General features: G+C 45.4%; 1 protein-coding gene across 3 annotated transcripts in view; it reads right to left on the bottom strand.

Moving 5' to 3' along the window:
• SERINC5 (serine incorporator 5) overlaps positions 1-17,684 on the bottom strand; it is a 102,900-nt gene extending 85,216 nt beyond the window's left edge. Inside the window, exon 1 of one of the 3 annotated variants that reach the window (XM_059175340.1) lies at positions 17,490-17,684. In XM_059175340.1, the coding sequence (XP_059031323.1) occupies positions 17,490-17,516 (27 nt within the window). In that variant the 5' untranslated portion in view covers positions 17,517-17,684. The remainder of the gene's footprint in view (positions 1-17,489) is intronic. The other 2 variants (XM_059175339.1, XM_059175342.1) reach the window with 2 other exon arrangements.
• Between the last annotated feature and the right edge of the window lie 1,149 nt (positions 17,685-18,833).

An 18,833-nucleotide genomic window follows, 5' to 3' on the forward strand; every position in this document is an offset into this window, starting at 1 on the left:
TCTCTGCCTGCCTCTCCACCTACTTGTGATTTCTGTCTGTCAAATGAATAAATAAAATCTTAAAAAAAAAAAAAAACCACAAATTTGCTCCAACAGAATTGATACATTTTTTAAAGATTTTATTAACTTGAGAGAGAAAGAGAGAAAGAGCACTTGAGCGAACAGGTAGGAGCAGAGGGAGAGGGAGGAAAAAATCTCAAGTACATTCCACACTGAGTGCAGAGCCTGATGTGGGACTTGTTCCCACAACCGTGAAATCGTGACCTGAGCTGAAACCAAGAGTCAGACGCTCAACAGACAGAGCCACCCAGGTGTCCCCCAACAGGGCTGATAATAAGAGTTCAGAGCATGTCACCTTAAAATATGACACTTTGGCGTATCGAGTAAAGACACCTGAGAAACAGCAGGTGCAAGAAAGACTCTGGCCTTCCTTTTGCTTCCTGAATAAAGGAGATAAACTCCCACAAGGAAGGTGCCCTCCCTATCCCGGGAGGAAAGCATTCCTATGAAAGAACAGAAGCTTAACTAGTTTCCTTTTTTTTAATGTATCACTGACAAAGTTAAGAATGCTATGTCCCAACCTCATTATTCCCTTGGCCTGTGGTTGTTTTGGGTATTGTTTTGTTTTGTTAAGATTTTATTTATATCCTTGCAAGAGAGACAGACGGACCATGCACAGGGAGGAGGCAGAGGGAGAGGGAGAGGGAGAAACAGACTCCTTGCTGAGCAGAGAGCTCTATGGAGGGCTCAATCCCAGGATCCTGAGATTATGACCTAAGCAGAAGGCAGACACTTAAACAACTGAGCCATCCAGGTACCCTGCGCCTGTGGTTTTTACTGTACAATTCTGCATTGGGTGATTTTTAGGAATTATATTCACAATGTGTTACAGTAGGACTATTTCCAGTGTTCTAACCTAAAGAGGCACAGGTATAGAGAAAAATTATAGAAGACTTATTTATAAGAGTTGGGGGAATTTTTTTGAAAGAAATGCACTGGGGCACCTGGCTGCTCAGTGGTGGAACCTGAGACTCATGATCTCAAGGTTGTAATTTTAAGCCCCCTGTTGGGTATACAGATTACTATAAAACTTTGGGTGCCTGGGTAGCTCAGTTAGTAGAGCATGTGACTCTTGATCTTTGGGTTGTGAATTCAAGCCCCACATACAGCAAAGAGCTTACTTAAAAAAAAAAAAAAAAAGACAAAAGACACAAATGGTCTTTTAGAGATCAGACAAAGACTTAAAGATAAAGAGCATTTCCAGAGATAAAAGAGACCATTTTATTAAAGGATCCACTCAGGGCCCCTGAGTGTCTCAGTCAGTTAGCATCGATTCTTGATTTGGGGTCAGCTCATGTTCTCAGGGTCCTTGGAGGGAGCCCCACACCCAAATCCAACTCCTCGCCCAGCAGGGTATCTGTTTGAGATTCTCACTCTTCTCTGCCCCTCCCCAACTTGAGTGCATGAGCCCGCCCATGCACACACGCCCTCTCTCTAAAATAATTATGTAAATCTTAAAAAAAAAAGATCAATTCCTTACAGAAACATAACAATCTTAAATGTGTGTACACCTAATCCAGCTTCAAAATATAGTAAACAAAAAATGATAGAACTAATGGGAGAGATAAAAAACACAATCATTTTAGAAAATACCCTTCTCCTAGTAGTTCATGGAATTAGATTATCTCCATCCCCACCACCACCGACACTAAAAAAATCAGTACAGGAGATCTGAGCGACACAAGCAATCAATTGAACACTATAGGTAATAATGGTAGAATCTGCTCTTTTCAAGAGTACATGGGGTAGTCACGAAGATGTATCATTTCTGGGCCAGAAAACAGCTTTAAAAGGAGATGCAACATGGGGGGTTAAGGGGGTAAGAGAAGAATAAATGAAACAAGTTGGGATTGGGAGGGAGACAAACCATAAGTGACTCTTAATCTCACAAAACAAACTGATGGTTGCTGGGGGGAGGGGGGTTGGAAGAAGGGGAGTGGGGTTATGGACATTGGGGAGGGTGTGTGCTATGGTGATTGCTATGAAGTGTGTAAACCTGACGATTCACAGATCTGTACCCCTGGAGATAAAAACATATTATATGTTTATAAAAAATTAAAAATTTAAAAAAAAAAGTAGGCACCAAAAAAAAAAGGACTTAATATATACAGAATATGTCCTTTGATCCCCACAAAAATAAATTTGAAATCAATAGCAAAAATACTCCTGAAATATCCTCAAATATTGGAAAATCTCTAAATAACCCGTAGGTCAAAGAATAAATCGTAAGAGAAATTAGAAAATAAACAGAATAATAAAAACACAACATCAAAATATGTGGGATATAAATTATGACTTTAAATACTTATTTACAAGAAAAACAAGAGTTTTAAAATAATAGTCTAAGCTTCTGCCTTAAAAAAAAAAAAATCAAAGGGCAGATTAAACTTAAGGTAATGATTAAGATAGAAATAAAGAGCAGAAATCAATAAAATAGAAAACAAATGACAATGAAAAAAATTATTTCTTTCACAACATGTTTTTCTGTTTTGTTTTGGGTTGGGTTGTTTTGGGTTTTTTTAGAGGGAGAGAAACAGAAAGAGAATCTCAAGTCAGGTTCCACATCCAGCACAGAGACTGACATGAGGCTCGATCTCACCACCCTGAGATCACGACCTAAGCCAAAATCAAGAATCAGAAGCTTAACCAACTGAGCCAACCAGGCAAGCATCTTTCCTAAGTTTAATAATAAAATTGATAAACTCCTAGGTGGAGTCATCAAAAAAAGAATAAAGAGGGTCCCTGGATGGCTCAGTCAGTTAAGTGCCTGCCTTTGGCTCCAGTAATGATCTCAGGGTCCTGGGATCGAGCCCTGCATCAGGCTCCCTGCTCAGCAGCGAGTCAGCTTCCACTTTTCCTCTCCCTCTGTGACCTCTCTCAGCCTCACTCTCTCAAATAAATAAACCTTTAAAAAAGATTAGAAAAAAATTAAAAACAAATTGCTCATATCCACAATATTCCTAGTCCTATCAAGATTAATATATTCTAGGGCGCCTGAGTGGCTCAGTGGGTTAAGCCGCTGCCTTCGGCTCAGGTCATGATCTCAGGGTCCTGGGATGGAGTCCCACATCGGGCTCTCTGCTCGGCAAGGAGCCTGCTTCCCTCTCTCTCTCTCTCTCTGCCTGCCTATCCATCTACTTGTGATTTCTCTCTGTCAAATAAATAAATAAAATCTTTAAAAAAAAAAAAAAAGATTAATATATTCTAAGTAACGGATTTCTACAAAGAAAATCCACTGCATTAACCCCAAACAAGATTGGAAAAATCAAGCAAGGGATGACAAGATTATAACCATACTTTAGTAGAAGGATCAAGCTGCTGGTGGTGTGAAAGAGATGACCATGCAATGCAAGAAGGGACTAGAGGGAGGAAAACCTGTTTATCCAACACACATTTCCACCTTCCTGCCTCTAAGCCAACACCCCACACACACACACACTCCGGTCTCACTTCAGAGGGTGTCGTCTGTTCTCCGATCCAGCCACGATGAGTGGGAAGCACAGTGCTCACTGGGGTCGAGCTGATCACCCTAGTTCCTCACACCATGCACTCCACATGGACTGCCTTGCTCAGCCTCCATTCATTCCTACCTTCTCTCACGGGTCCTTCCAGTACTGCAGAATCCGGAAAGTAAAACCACATTTCTCAGACTCCCTTGCTGTTCGGGGCCTGACAGTTGGTAACACTCACAACTGGAAGAAAAACCAAATGGGCGCCTCTCTCCTGCTGTGGTATCTGTGGTCAAGCAAGGTCCCCGGACAGGAGAGGCAGTTGCCTCAGCTAGACTCGGAGGTCCTCTGTTGAGCCACCAGCTTTGTGGGTTTCAAGAAATCGTCACCACCGTGACTGGAAGCAGCTTCAGCTTCCAGACTTCTGGAACACAGCTATCATAGTATGTTCTCAAATCCAGCAGCTTAAAGGCTGGTCCCTGATTCTTGCTCCTCTACTTCTTTTATTTTTTAAACAGCTTAGTTTCTTGCATTGTAAATGACACCCTTGCATCACCACTTCACAGAGAACAAAGAGTCAAAGATATCTAGTTAGGATCCTTTTCAGCAATTATATAAGGGAAGCAAGACACAAATCTCCTCCATTTGATGAACAAAGAAACCAAGGCTCAGAAAGCTTAAGAACTGGTAACAGGACTGAGCCCCCAACACCAGGGAGGTTTCTAAGGTTCACTTAGAAGGGACATTTAAAAAAAGACATCTAAGTTTTTGAGATGCCTGCGTGGCTCTGTCAGTTAAGCACCTGCCTTTATTCAGCTCGGGTCATGATCATGATCCCAGGGGTCCTGGGATCGAGTCCCCGCATGGGCTTCCTGTTCAGTGGGGAGCCTGCTTCTCCCTCTGCCTGCTGCTCCCCCTCTGCTTATACTCTCTCTCCGACAAATAAATAAAATCTTAGAGGGGGAAAAAAAAAAAGACATCTAAGCTTCAGATGGGGAATTTAAAAAGGGGTGCCTTTTAAAGTCTCTTCCAGAAGTTTCTCTGATTCCATGATCTGCCTCAAAAATCACCCCAACCACAAAACCTGATCTTTCCAGAACTAGACTTGAGGATTTTCCAAAGAATAAAATCTCAATGGATCAAACAAATTTAAACAAGAAAAACAAAGGCGAAAGGGGGTAACGGAAGAAGAGAAAAACCAAGGGGATGGAGGCTACCTTCAGACTAAATGTTGGCAGCTTCCAGAACTTAGAGTAAATGAACTTCAGCATCCTGCAGTCTGGGGAAGGAACTGTCCAAGTTTCTTCACTACGCATACCAAGGGCCAGCCCCAGATCTGTTCATGTTGTAACCCGTTCCTCCTTCACGAGAGCAATCTGTTCAGATCTCCCTCTAAAATCAACCACAGGCCCACAAAGGAGTCAGGGATGCCAGGCCAAGAAACCAAACTAGGGCTTGATCCCTAACTTAAGTGAAGTCCTCCCCGCCCTCCACCTCCTTCTGAGAAATATAGTCTTAACAAGTCAGTCAAGAATTTTGCAGTAAGCACCAATGAGATCATCTGTCACACGGGCCCTTCTCCACCCCCTCAAAGGAATATGAGGAAATCTGCCTGTTAAGACCCCTTTCTTGGGATACCTCCGTGGCTCAGTCAGTTAAGCGTCTGCCTTTGGCTCAGGTCATGATCCCAGTGTCCTGGGATCGTGTCCTGCATCGGGCTCCCTGCTTGGTGGGGAACCTGATTCACCCTCTGCCTGCTGCTCCCCCTGCTTGTGCTCTGACAAATAAATAAATAAAATTTAAAACACACACACACACACACACACACACACACACCCTTCCCACTAAGGGAAAGCGACCTTGCTTAAAACAATCCTGTTGTTGTTGTTGTTGGCTAATAACGTCCTTGCCCCGCTCTCCTTCCTATGAAAACCTCCCATTTCCTAAAACTTCTTGAAGCTCCCCTCTATTTGCTAGACGGGATGCTGCCCAATTCATGAATCGGTTTTTTACCCCCCCCCGCCCCAATTTTTTATTTTTTTTTTATTTTTAAGTAATCTCTACACCCAGTGTGGGGTCTGAACCCACAACCCTGAGAGATCAAGTGTCGTATGTTCCACTGACTGACCCCACAGGCGCTCCCCAATTCATGAACTGTTTAATAAGGCCAATAAGATCTTCAATTTTACTCAGCTGAATTTTGTTTTTTAATACCCCAAAACATTCCACTAAAACCCGGTATCTCGGGATGCCTGGGTGGCTCAGTTGGTTGAGCAGCTGCCTTCGGCTCAGGTCGTGATCCCAGCGTCCTGGGATCGAGTCCCACATCGGGCTTCTTGCTCAGCGGGGAGCCTGCTTCTCCCTCTGCCTCTGCCTGCCATTCTGTCTGCCTGTGCTCGCTCTCCCCCCTGCTCTCTGATAAATAAATAAAATCTTTAAAAAAAAAAAAAAAAGATATCTCCCACATCTAGCTACTAACCTCCCCTCTACTGCCACAGGTCCTAAAAATGCATTACCTCCCCTCCCCGGCTTCAGTTCCTTAGCTCCCCAGTATCTCTAACCCACAGTGCCATCGCTGCTCCTCCTTGGAAACCAGGGTTCCCCAAATCCCCCAGCATCTAGGACTCTCCCTTACAAACTTCTAGGATGTAGGGTGCCATCTGACAAAGCCAAAACATCTCCCACCCCAAACCCCCAGGCCCTTTCCTCTCCAGGCAGGCTGTACCCTCCATCACTTTATTCTCTTTCTATATTTGCTACAGGAATGTCTTCCTTTTAAAGTTTTGGGTTTGGTTTTTTTATTTTGTTTTGTCTTCAGATTTTATTTTTATGTAATCTCTACACCCAGAGTGGGGATAGAATTTACAATCTGGAGATCAAGTGTCACTGGTTCCACTGACTGACACAACCAGGCACCCCGAAAGCCTGCCTTTTAAATGGAGATGTCTCCACTGTTGGGTCTTCCTTTTATCAATCTACATTAGGTCTTTTGAGGTCATAAGATTCTTTTGAGAAGCTAAAATGGTAAGAACCCTCCCACATGAAACACTGTATAACCACAAGGCTGCACAGAAACCACCTGCACAACTTCCCACCTGCTCCCCTGGGGCTAGTTCATTTACTCCTAAGGAATTGTCTCCCCCAGTGAACCCACTGCTTCCTCCCCTTTCACAGGCATAACTTGGAAGTTGAAATACGCCAGCCTCCATTCAGGTCTCTGAAGGAGTTCTGCCCAGGAGAGATCTTATATGAAGAAAATCCAGCATCAGGGGCACCTGGGTGGCTCAGTGGGTTAAGCCTCTGCCTTCAGCTTGGGTCATGATCTCAGGGTCCTGGGATTGAGCCCCGCATTGGCCTCTCTGCTCGGTGGGGAGCCTGCTTGCCTGCTTCCCCCTGCCTCTCTGCCTACTTGTGATCTCTCTCTCTCTCTCTGTCAAATAAATAAAGGAATAACCTTAAAAAAAAAAAAAAAAAAAAAAAGAAGAAGAAGAAGAAGAAGAATGAAAGAAAAGAAAAGAAAAAGAAAATTCAGCATCAATTCACTAGTTGCTCCCAAGCATAAAAGTAGGACTAGTTAACGCCTTGAGCTCTATTTTTCCAGGTACCCAGTGATTATTTACTGATTGACATATTGCTTTAGTTGTAGTAAGCGTTTTCTTTTTCTTTTTCCTTTTTTTCCCAAACAGCAGAGAAGACATCAGTATCCTTAGGAATGTTAAAAAGAAAACCACAGGTCCAAAATGGTGTCACTTAGGTGAAGTGAACTGCAGTTTCACCCCCTGAAAATGTAACTTTTAACCAGTCAACGTGGAATTTCCTGGTCAGCACTATTAAGTTTACTGATGGCTCCTTCCCCTTCTGCTCCCCTTAGGAAGGGAAACTTGCCTAAAACAATGGATTCTGTACTGATGATTTCATTTTTCCCTCTTCCTCCTACTTTTGAAAACCCTTCCCTGTTGGGGAACCTGGGAAGTGTAGTCGGTTGGATATCTGACTCTGGTTTCTGCGCAGATCCTAGTCTCAAGGACGTGGGATGGAGTCCCAAGTGGGCTCAGAGCTGAGCGTGGAGACTGCTTGAGACTCTCTCTCCCTCTGCCCCTCCCCCTTAAGCTCTCGCTCTCTCTCACACACTCTCTCTATCCCTCTAAAATAAATGAATAAATCTTTAAAAAAAAAAAAAAAAAGGAAAAGAAAACCCTTCCTTTTCTGTAGACTTTTGAAGTTCCCTTCTACTTTCTAGTTGGAATGCTGCCCAATTCATAAATTGATTAGTAAAGCCAATTAGGTCTTTAAAATTTACTTGGTTGAATCTTTTGTTATTTAACAGGAATAATGCTACCAAAGCGGGGAAAAAAAAAATTCATACTGATAAAGAATCCTATTACAGAGACATTTTCATTACTATGGTTACAAAATACGGCCATTGTTTCTGAGAATACCACTGGAGGAGTTCAGTGAGCATGGAGTCAACAACAAAAGACTCAATTCTTCCTTGTTTTGGTGAACCACACACACACACTAAGGATCAGAGCATTAGGAGACTGAGCCCTCTGTGAAATTACGGAGATATAATGCAAGAACAAAAAACTAGAAAATAAATCCTATGAAGACCTCATGGGCTTTGTTTCAAAGTATGGTTGGCCCGTTTATAAAGACAGCTCTCCTACTTATCTCTGCATAAATAAGATTTAAGGGGTTGAGTGTCCATGTGTTTTTCCTATTTTTGTTTTGACTAGACGGTTTTCATGAGGGGGGAAAATGCTGTTTAATCACTGTATGCTGCAACTTTACTTCTAACCTGCAAGTTGTTTCAAAATTTAATCTGTGCTAAAAAATTCACTACAATTTTTCCGTAACAGCTGCTTTCCTTAAACATCAGCTCAGCTTCAATCTCAGACGGCAAACTACAGAAGAAAAGCCAAAGTAAAATCCCGTTTCCTTTAAAATTCAGATGTTTTATGTAATCAAATCAATCCACTATTTGAATTTCCTTACACATACGCTACACTGACTCTCACACTGTGTTCAAAAATTTTGCAAAGTATCACTTTAGACTACTTGGAAAACCTGATCATTAAATATAATCACAGCTCAGTGACTTGATCAATATTGCTCTCAGGATCCTGTCTCAACCCTAAATTCAACTGACAATGACAAAATGTAACGACACTGTACCAACAGTGCTGCTTGACGTGATGCCCAGAACACAGGATCTCTAGTGTTAAAAAGAAAACACACCCAAAATAGTGTTACTTAGGTTAAGACCCCAAATCAGTAAATGAAGACCTAATACCCAACCAAACTGCAGTTTCCAACCTCCAAAGATGTAACCTTTAACCAGCTGACATGGGAATATCCTGGTGAGCACTGGGAAATTTATGTATATATCCATCCCCCCAACCCCCGCCTTAAAACGGTGACAATGAACTCTTTGCTAATAATTTCCTTTTTTCTACCCTTCACCCTTTAAAAACTATTCTTTTTCCACCCTCTATCTTTATTTTTCATTTTTGACATTTTTTAAAAGATTTTATCTATTTAACAGAGAGAGAGCATGCACACAAGCAGGGGCGGGGGTGGGAAGGCAGGCAGGCAGAGGGAGAGGCAGGCTTCTGGAGGAGCAGGGGGCTGACCCAGGACTCATCCCAGCTGGAATCATGACCTGAGCCCAAGGCAGATGCTTACCTAATTGAGGCACCCAGACGCCCCTCCCTCTCCACCTTTAAAAACCATTCTGCTTGCTAGTGGGATGCTGCTGGATTCATGAATCATTTAATAAAATCAATTAGATCTTTAGAATTTACTCAGTTGAATTTTTTTCTTGAACCATAGTTATGTTATAGTGAAAATTACAGGTACTGAAAACAATTCAAGAGATAAAATGGAACTGTGTCAGTGGCTAGTTCTGCATACCATCTTACATGAGGACTTCTTTTTATTATTTTATTTTAATTTCATTTTACTTTACTACTTTATTTATTTTATTTTATTTTACTTTACTTTACTATTTTATTTTATTTTATTTTATTTTTTGGGTAGGCTCCACACACAATGCGGATGAGCTCAGATCAAGAGTTAGACGCTTAACCGACAGAGCCCACCCCCCACGCCACACTGAAGACTTCCTTTTTGAGGTCAGATTATCATAGATGAACTGAAATATAGGTAGACAACGCTGTCCTCACTGTTCTACCCTTGCAGTTCACACTGAAACACCGGGGACACTGAAAGGTAAGCTTCCGAGTCTCATACTTGACTCACTTCCAGATCTTGAATAGCTGTGGGAAGCCTATAGGTGATATTTACATGGAAAACCAGGCAGAATCAAGCAATGGGGAAGAGATGATCTCATTAGCAGACACAGTCTGAGGCTGCCTCCCACTTCCCACAGGCCGGTCCTCTTCAGCCCTCCCAGCCAAGGCATCCCACGCAGCCCAAAGCTATTTGTCAGCTCGCCCAGGTCAGCTATAAAGCACCCCAAGAAAACAAATCTGAGCTAACCCTCACACTAACTCTCCAACCAACATGGCTACTTTCACTCTATTTACTGCATAAGATATGTGACAGACTTATCTCCCCAACAACCTAAACCTGCATAACTACACAACATCTCCAAACACTCTTTCTGTATTAGCTCACCAGTGAGGTATATAAGCCTACAGGTCAACATCAGCCAATGACCACCCTTTGTTAGTGTGGGAGAGTGACTATGTGGGCACCTGAGTGCACTATGCCTGCATTTTACAAAAATGAACAGAAAAATAAAAGTGCTGATACTAGTGATTAGAAGACAGGACTCAAAGTTCATGTAACTGAAACAGTGATGAGCAGCTTCATACAACAGGAAAATAATGACTCAGACACCATCTAGATAGGTAGTATCTATATAAATAAAGGTAAGGGAAATTATTAAAGTTAAAGAAAATGTTAGAAATGACTGAAATATATTGTCGATGATGGCATCGAAAGGGGGTGTAATTCAGATTTTCTTCACTATTTTTGTTCTTTTAGAAAAAGAAAAACACCCAAACCTATTAATACCTATGCTTATTAACTAACTTTCACTCATTCACCTTTATTTAACACCTCTGGAGAATTTATCATGTTTGAAGGCACAAGAATAACTACACCTGAATGTCAGCCCAGAAAGTATTAATGGCTACAAAGGAGTGGCTTCTGTCTGTTAGAAACTTCCCTGACCAAGGGGCACCTGGATGACTCAGTCAGTAGAACCTGCAATTCTTGATGTTGGGGTTATGAGTTTGAGCCCCATGCTGGGAGTAGAGATTAGTTAAATAAACAAACAAACAAAAACAAAAATTCCACAAAAAGAACAGGACAAATACTGCAGCTACAGCATAATCCTAATTTTGCAAAGTAAAATCATATATACTAAATATGGGTGGCTGGACTTTAAAATACCAAAATGTGGTTCTCTGGGTGATAAGTGTGTGATGTTTTTTCCCGTGTTTCACAAATACCCCCTGCAAAGTTCAAAAACACACCAGTCATGGATAGAAATGAACTTTCATGCCTGGATCCCTTCCAAGGGTCGAAGCATCACATGCTATAATGAGGACCTAAATTTCCAATCACTATAAACAAAGAGCTATAGGGAGAAAAGGTTTTGTAACCAAACGCATTCAACAGGGGGGGTTCAGTGAGGTCATAGTATAAGCTTTGTCTAGGGAGAGAGAGGAAGCCCATACATGCAGTAACCAGGAAAGAATTCCTGTCCATCAGATGACCATGTAGTGGGTGGTGTGGGCATGTTCAGAGAGAACTCTCAAAGCAAGGGGAAGATCATTACTAAGGAAATGCTTCTTGAGCTTATTTACTTTTTGTACAAGTTTTCATAGACTCTGTGTGTGTGTTTTAAGCTCCAATCTGGGGGTGACAAGATGCCCTGATGAGGAACACCCATGCCAGCTAAAACTTCCTCAGAGGCCACACTCTTCAGTCTCCTGCATGGGCTTTGATGACCTGTACCTCCAATGAACCCAGGTTTTGTTAACCAGCATAGTCATGGTGAGAAATGGTGAAAACTCCCTCGAAATCTCAACACAAAGCAACTCTGCACAAACCCCTGCACAACAATGACCGAACTGTAAGAGGGCTTCCAGCAGTCTGAGGCTGCATCCCTGGGATGACCCAACTGCCTTTGTCCTTTCCGTTTTGAGTCAGGAGAAGCTCAGGGCTCTCAAAAGAAATGAATTGTCCTAGCCAACATCTAAGATAGGCCCTGGCCTCCCTTTCTTAGAGCACTGACCAAAGAGGGCTTACAACTCTGAGTCCTTGTCCCTTTGAGATGTATATGTATTTCCTATGACTCTGCAGTGTCTTTCTCAAAATTTACAAAATTTTCTCAAGGACCCATATGCCATCGCTTGGAAATATAATCATCAGGAAGGACAGGACGTGTCTCCCCAGTCTCAGTGGAAGGACAATCTTAACATGCCAACCAGCAGACACAACTGGCCTAGTCGCAAATACACTCACCAACTCCTCTAACGTTTCACTTCCTTAACTCTGCTGGGCCCCACTCACTCCTCCCTACTCCCTCATTCCCCCTTGAAAACTGGACAAATGGCAAAAGAGCTCAGCTATTTTCCCTGCTGTCAGTGGCTATGGAATAAAAGGTTTCCACTGCTTTAACATTTAGCTTTATGTGTCTTTGACCATGGATGGTTCCTGGTGGCATTCGTGATTTCATTAACCAATGTAACCAAATGGGCTTTCAGGGGCGCCTGCATGGCTCAGTGGGTTAAAGCCTCTGCCTTCGGCTCAGGTCATGATCCCAGGGTCCTGGGCTCTCTGCTCAGCGGGGAGCCTGCTTCCTTCTCTCTCTCTGCCTGCGTCTCTGCCTACTTGTGATCTCTGTCAAATAAATAAATAAAATCTTTAAAAAAAAAAAAAAAGAAAGAAAAAAAAAAGAAATGGGCTTTTATTTTCATTGAGAATCTCAATGATTAATACAATCTGGCTGGAAATACCTTGGCCAGGGCATTCCCGCCCTTACACGAACTGGCTCGACCACCATTGGAGAGTGAATGTGCACCCCAGGAATGGCACCATGGCCAGGATCCATCCATGCAGTCATGCTGGTTTGGCAGCCTAGGGCCCTGCGCACTAGACTACAGCTGTGCCTGGTGATGCAGGGAACATGCAAGTTCCATGTCAATGCCCCCCCAAGAAGGGCCAAGAGCTGGGATCAGATCAGGCTGCGTGATCATTCTGTACCTGCCTGCCAATACATGTCCGGATGAGCGGAAGAATTTTGTCTGGAAGAAACTAAACCTCACTCACCCACAGCCACTAGCAACTACCAATATCTATCAAAACAGTCCAGTAGCTGGGTATTCAAAACCGCCTGAGGCCCATGATACCCCCAGGTAAGATAAGGAGCAACTGTTACCAATTATTTATTCATTATCAGAATATTAGAGAATGGCAATCTTGTAGTTAAAAGCCCCAACTTAAGTGGGCCAGTGTTCAAGACCTGGCTCCACCACCATGAAATATCAGTCAAGTTCATTTATTTCTCTGTTCTACTGTTGCCTCCCCTGCAAAAGGAGGCCAGTCAATTGCCCCTTAAGGCTGTTGTGAAAAACGAATGCTGTAACATAGGTGGAAACAGAGAGCACGATGTGGGCATGAAACAAACTTCAGCTATTGTTACTGCTATCATTCATGCTTACACTTGCCTGGAGAAAACCCTGTCGAGCTTTATTCTCAAAGTGCCCTAAGAGCAGTCTGGATTTTTCAACACCTCATTTCACCTCTGACAGAGTGCGTACTGTCATTTTCTGTAGCTAGCTTTCCCCACATTTCCACCCCCGACTAGCCCTTAAGTTCCAGGAGAGCGAGAAGCTTTCTTCATCATCCAGTCTTCAGGGACCTGCCACAGTGCTGGGTACCCACAAAGTGTTGAGTGGTCACTCTATCCTGTCATCTCTCCTTCCATTAGCATCCATTAGCAACAGCATAAGCAAAATCTAAGTGCATATTAGAGTCAGCACAAATGTAAGACGACCTGGACAACGCCTAGGCACAGGTGGATATCAGCCCATAACAAACTAAGAGTTTTGGGGTTCCTTACTCTGTGCCAAGCCATGTTTCGGAGACCATTATGTCTAGATCACATACTATCTTCACATAACCCCAAGAGGTACTATCCCACCCATTCTACAGTTGAGGAAAACTGAGGTTAATAGAGCAAAGGTAAAATGCACTCATTCACAAGAGCCCTGGTTGTCCAGATTTCCCAATTCAAACCCAGACCTGAGTCCGTAGCTCTCTTATGGCTTACATATTTTTCCTAATGGTCCTCAGTTAAAGTCCCCCAAATTTCTATCACCAACCTCAAGCTTCTCCTAACTTGTTTTTTAAGATTTTATTATTAAGTAATCTCTACACCCAATGTGGGGTTGGAACTCAACCCCAAGGTCATGAGTCACATGCTCTACCTGCCAGGCGCCCCCCAAACTTCTCCCAATTTAAACATCTAACTGGGGGCACCTGGGTGGCTCAGTCAGCTGAGAGTCGGCCTTTGGCTCTGGTCTTGATGCTGGGGTCCTGGAATCAAGCCCCACATCGGGCTCCCTGTTCAGCAAGGGGAGTCAGCTTCTCTCTCTCCGTCTGCCCCTGCTCATGTTCTCTCTCTCTTGCTCACTCTTTATATCAAATAAATAAAATCTTAAAACAAATAAGTAAAATAATCATCCAATGGATAACTTGCCACTTCCATTTAATTTATAATAGGCTTCTCAAATGTAACAAAGCCAAAAGAAAATTACTGGGCTTTCCTTCCCAAATGCCCTCCTCCCTTCAAGCCTATCTCACCTAGTAAATTGTCATCAATCCACTTGCTGGGGACAAATCCAGAACCACTCTCATTCCCACACCCACTTCTTATCCAGACGGAAGTCCAATTCTATCTCTAAAATTAGCCCAGAAGCCAACAACAGGACACTGTAAACACTACAGCCTACGTTAAGGTAAAACACGCTCTCCTCAGACTAACAGCAGCAGCTGATCATCCAGATTTAAGCTCCAGCAGGAGGTATTTCTGCTCAGTGCTACAGCCTACTTGCACACGGAGGAGGCAGTTAAATCATATTCACTGAATGAACAGCTCTGACTGCTCTCCCTGCCTCCACTCTAGTCCCTGATCCGGTTGAGTCTTCACAGCACCCAGAGTGATGGAAGCATAAATCGAACCACAGCTCTCACTGGAACAGGAACAAAACCCCAACTCCAACCGTGGCTGACAGTCTCTGGTCACGTCTGCTCCCCCCGCCTGCCTCTTTACCCCATCTGCCTCACTGATGACACTCCAGCCACACTGTACTCCCTTCTGTAACTCGAAAATCCTGAAAGCCTCCTTACCCAGACCTTGACATGGATGTCTCTCCTTACCGATCTGTCTCAAATCCGGGAGCATTTTCTCAGTCTTCCCCAGCAAGCTACCCAAAGCCCCTCGGCCACCAGGTCTGGTTATAGTACTACTACTGACCGTTTCACAGTTTACATACTTATGGGATGTCCCCACCCACAACAGGACAGCCACGGAGGGCAGAGATGATGTCCACCTGGCCCACTGCCCTATCTCTAGCTCCTGGCACATAGTAGGTGCTGTGACATTGTGATACAACCAGAAACAGAGATTTGGTCTTCCTTTGTGGTGTGGGAGGCTCAGGAGATTTGTGTCTGAAATGTGGGACGAGAGGCAGTCTTATCTGACTAAGCCTGTGGGATACTAAATCCAGGTAGTGTCATAATTGAGTTGAATAGTTGTGAGTCCAGTTGGTGTGCGGGGAGTTGGGAAACTGGTTGGTGTGGTTGGCTTGGTCAGTTAAGCGTCTGCCTTCAGCTCAGGTCATAATCCCAGAGTCTCACATGGGATTCCTTGCTCAGCGGGGAGCCTGCTTCTCCCTCTGCCTGCCTCTCCTCCTGCTTGTGTGCTCTCGCTCTCTCTCTCCCTCTCTCTCTGAGAAATAAATACATAAAATTTTAAAAAAAAAAAAAAAAGAAAGAAATGCTGTGAGTAAAAACAGTTCATAGGTGCTCAAACAAAACAAAAGATTGGCAGAACAGAAAAATTGACTTAGCTTCTGATTGTGCTATGAGGTTTTCTACAGTTGTTAACAGCCCATGGGATCACAGTGTCATCAACCCCTCACTGCCTTGAGACCCACCACATTTTTGCCTCCAGCAGCCCAGAGAAAGCAGAAGTCAATTTTCCTGTGATGAATGGCCAGGATTTGGTTCTTTCCAAAGTCCTGAGAGGGGGATTTTAGAAACAAGTCATTAAATCCTGCCAAAATATCAACCATACCAATAATTCTTTTACAAGACCACTTGAGTCCCAGTAATCATTTTCAAAGCCCTAAATTAGCCGCTTGGAGTCACAGAAGGCCTCAAGGGGCTTTCAAGGGACTAGAGAAAGACAGATGCCCCTAAATGTCTGCAATTACTAAATAATGCCATCAAATTGGAAGGCATCTCAAACAACAACAATGAAAGATTTGCAACTCTTTCTTGAGCTTGGGAACATTCAGAAAATAGCCTTTTCCATCACCTTGGTCTCAAAAGCCCTGGCAAGGTGGTAAGCACCATCTCTCTCTTCTTGCCTAACTTAATGCAAATCACTACAGCTCAAGGTAAAAACCTCAATTGTCAGCGGGGCCTGGCTGGCTCAATGGGTGGACCACAGGATTCTTGGTCTCAGGGTTGTGAGTATGAACCCCAGGTTGGGTAGGGAGACTACTTAAAAATACAAATCTAAAAAAATCCCACAAAAACCTCAATTTCCTCATGTCTGAAAAGGCCAATGTGAATGCATGCCAAGTACAGTATTAGACCCCCCAAAACCAGGATAACTTCACATAGCCACTAGAAGGGTGATGGATTATCTGCCAGTATAACTGGCCAGTTACAGAAACTCACAGTTTAACCCCCGCATCACTTACACGGGCTGCCCTTGATTGCCCTGAGGCTGAATATATTAGAAAGCAACAACATCCCAGCACGTGAATGCTCCCGGAGATAGACTCATTTGGGGGGAAAAAAATTAAAATTGTGTACAGAATAGAGAACACAGAGAGAAGGGAGCTCCACATCTGTAAGGCTTTACCTAGTTGGTTGTTTCTTAGTCTGCAGGAAGGCATGAAATTAGTGTTCAGGAGTTAAAACCTAGTAATTCTGCCCAGATGCGCTACTCACCAGTAGGAGTCGCCAATCCCAAGTAGACATATATGTTTTAAGATACTGTATATATGAGTGTAACTGGCAAGTTCAGTTAAAAGGAGGGACGGGAAGGTTCGCGCTCTGCCCAGGCAGCCAGGTTGCTTCCAGCCAGGATTGCGTTGGCAAACTCGGGAAGCAGGGCTGAGTCTTCCCCGCGACCCGCCCTGAGTACCATAGTTTGGAAACAAGGTTTCGAGACATTGTCGAAGGCACAGAGCCAATGCTCTACGCTTGCAAGATGCCAAGTGCAAGCTGCCTGGGCCATATGACCCGAGTTTTGCTCGCGGCAAGAGAAAGGAGACGTTGCCCAAACGCACGTCTTTTTCTGGGCTCGTCGGGTAGTGCAGAACCGGTGGGCTACGGAGCTCAGCACTCGTGCCCTACAAAGGGGGAGGCGAAACTCTCCGGGGACAGTCGGGTTCCTTCGCCCGAGCCCTGCCTGCCCCGCCCTAAGTCCTTAAGACCTGACGGGAAGACCTCAGGGTCTCCTCTTGGGCTTCCCCGTGTCCCTTCCAGGCCGCCCACGGCACAGGGTTTCCCCGACGGCTGGGCGCCGCGCTCCGGCCCGAGGCACTCACCCGGACTGCGCAGCGTCAGCCCCGTACGACCCACCTGCCCCAGCTCACTCCCAGCTGCGGATCTGCGGCGCGCACGCAGGGAAGTCGGCGGTGCCTGGGCTCCCGGTCCCGCAGCCCGACCCTTCGCCCCGCTCCCGCGCTCCCCCCGGCTCACCTGGCCCGCACAGCACTGCGCTGACATCGCGGCGGCCGACGACCACGGGCTTACTCAGCCCGCTGCCCGCTCGGCTCCGGCCCTCCTGGCTACCTCCAGCCGCGATCGCCCCTTTCTGGAGCAACTCACTCCTGCGCGTCGACCAGCCCCAGTCCAAAGCCCGGCACTGCCGCCAGGGTGAAAACAACCGCCGCCAAACCCCGCCTCGCCGCCCAGGCCCCGCCCGCCCCCTCGAGCCGCGGCCGCCCTCAGCCCCGCCCCGCTCCCGCCCCTTCCCTGGCGCTCCGCGGCGGAGCAGGCTCGCCCTGGGCTCGCACTTCCGCTGGCGTCAGGCGGCCGGGCCGTTGCGCTCACTTCCCGGTGCGGCGCGGGGCTGCGCAGTCCACCCACCGTCGGGCGGGCCTGGCGTGCCCGTGCCTCGCCGGCGCTCGGCCCCCGCAGAGGAGGTCCGGCGGCCCTATGACCCGCCGCTCGGATGAGAGAGCTGGTGGCCAACTCCAGGGAAGCTTAGATCCTTAACTGATTGCGGAGTGACGGGCACAGAACCGACGCCGTGGGGACCAGCGAGTTCTGGTCGGCTCTCTGCCTCGCGCCCACTGAGATCTCGCCTGGATCCGTTTCTGAAGTCCCGTTATCTCCCTCCTCTGCCAGGGAAACTAAACGACTTTAGGGGAAGTCCCCTCTTCTCCAGTTTCCTTGAATCCATGCGCCCTTGGCTGTTTGGCCCTGTCTTTGCCAGGGCACTTTGGGGAATTCAGTGAGAGCCCTTTCCGCGCTTGCCTGGACATTGATCTATATTCCAGCTTTCATCCCCGCCCAGGGACTCAGTTTGCATCCCTGCTGCCTTCCTCCCCGACCTCACTTGAAAAAGGGTCCCCAATTGCTCGCTACATACAGAAAATAGCGCCCCTAGTTCTCCCTACCCAAATCTGCTCTCCTCACAGCCACTTGAAGAAGAGGAGTTAGTACGAACTTTGCGTCAAGCCCTTTTACTTAAAACATGTCAGTACCCATTTAGAAATGAGGCACTGAAGCCCAGATACCTTGCCCAAAGCTTCACAGCAAAGCTGAAGAAGCAAAATTCAGACGGAGTTCACTTGCCTGATCCTCTTGCACTCCATGCAAGTCTTGCCCTTAAATGAACTCGCTTCCAAGACAGAGCCTTTGGCCAAGGAGTGTATTGTTGGGCAGGATAGAGGCTCACGCCTGGGTGGTTCAGTGCGTTAAAACCTATGCCTTCAGCTCAGGTCATGATCCCAGGGTCCTGGGATGGAGCCCTGCATCCGGCTCTCTGCTCAGCTGGGAGCCTGCTTCCTCCTCTCTCTCGGCCTGCCTCTCTGCCTA

Source organism: Mustela lutreola, chromosome 5, assembly GCF_030435805.1.
Source record: "Mustela lutreola isolate mMusLut2 chromosome 5, mMusLut2.pri, whole genome shotgun sequence".
In the NCBI taxonomy this organism is placed as follows: domain Eukaryota; kingdom Metazoa; phylum Chordata; class Mammalia; order Carnivora; family Mustelidae; genus Mustela; species Mustela lutreola.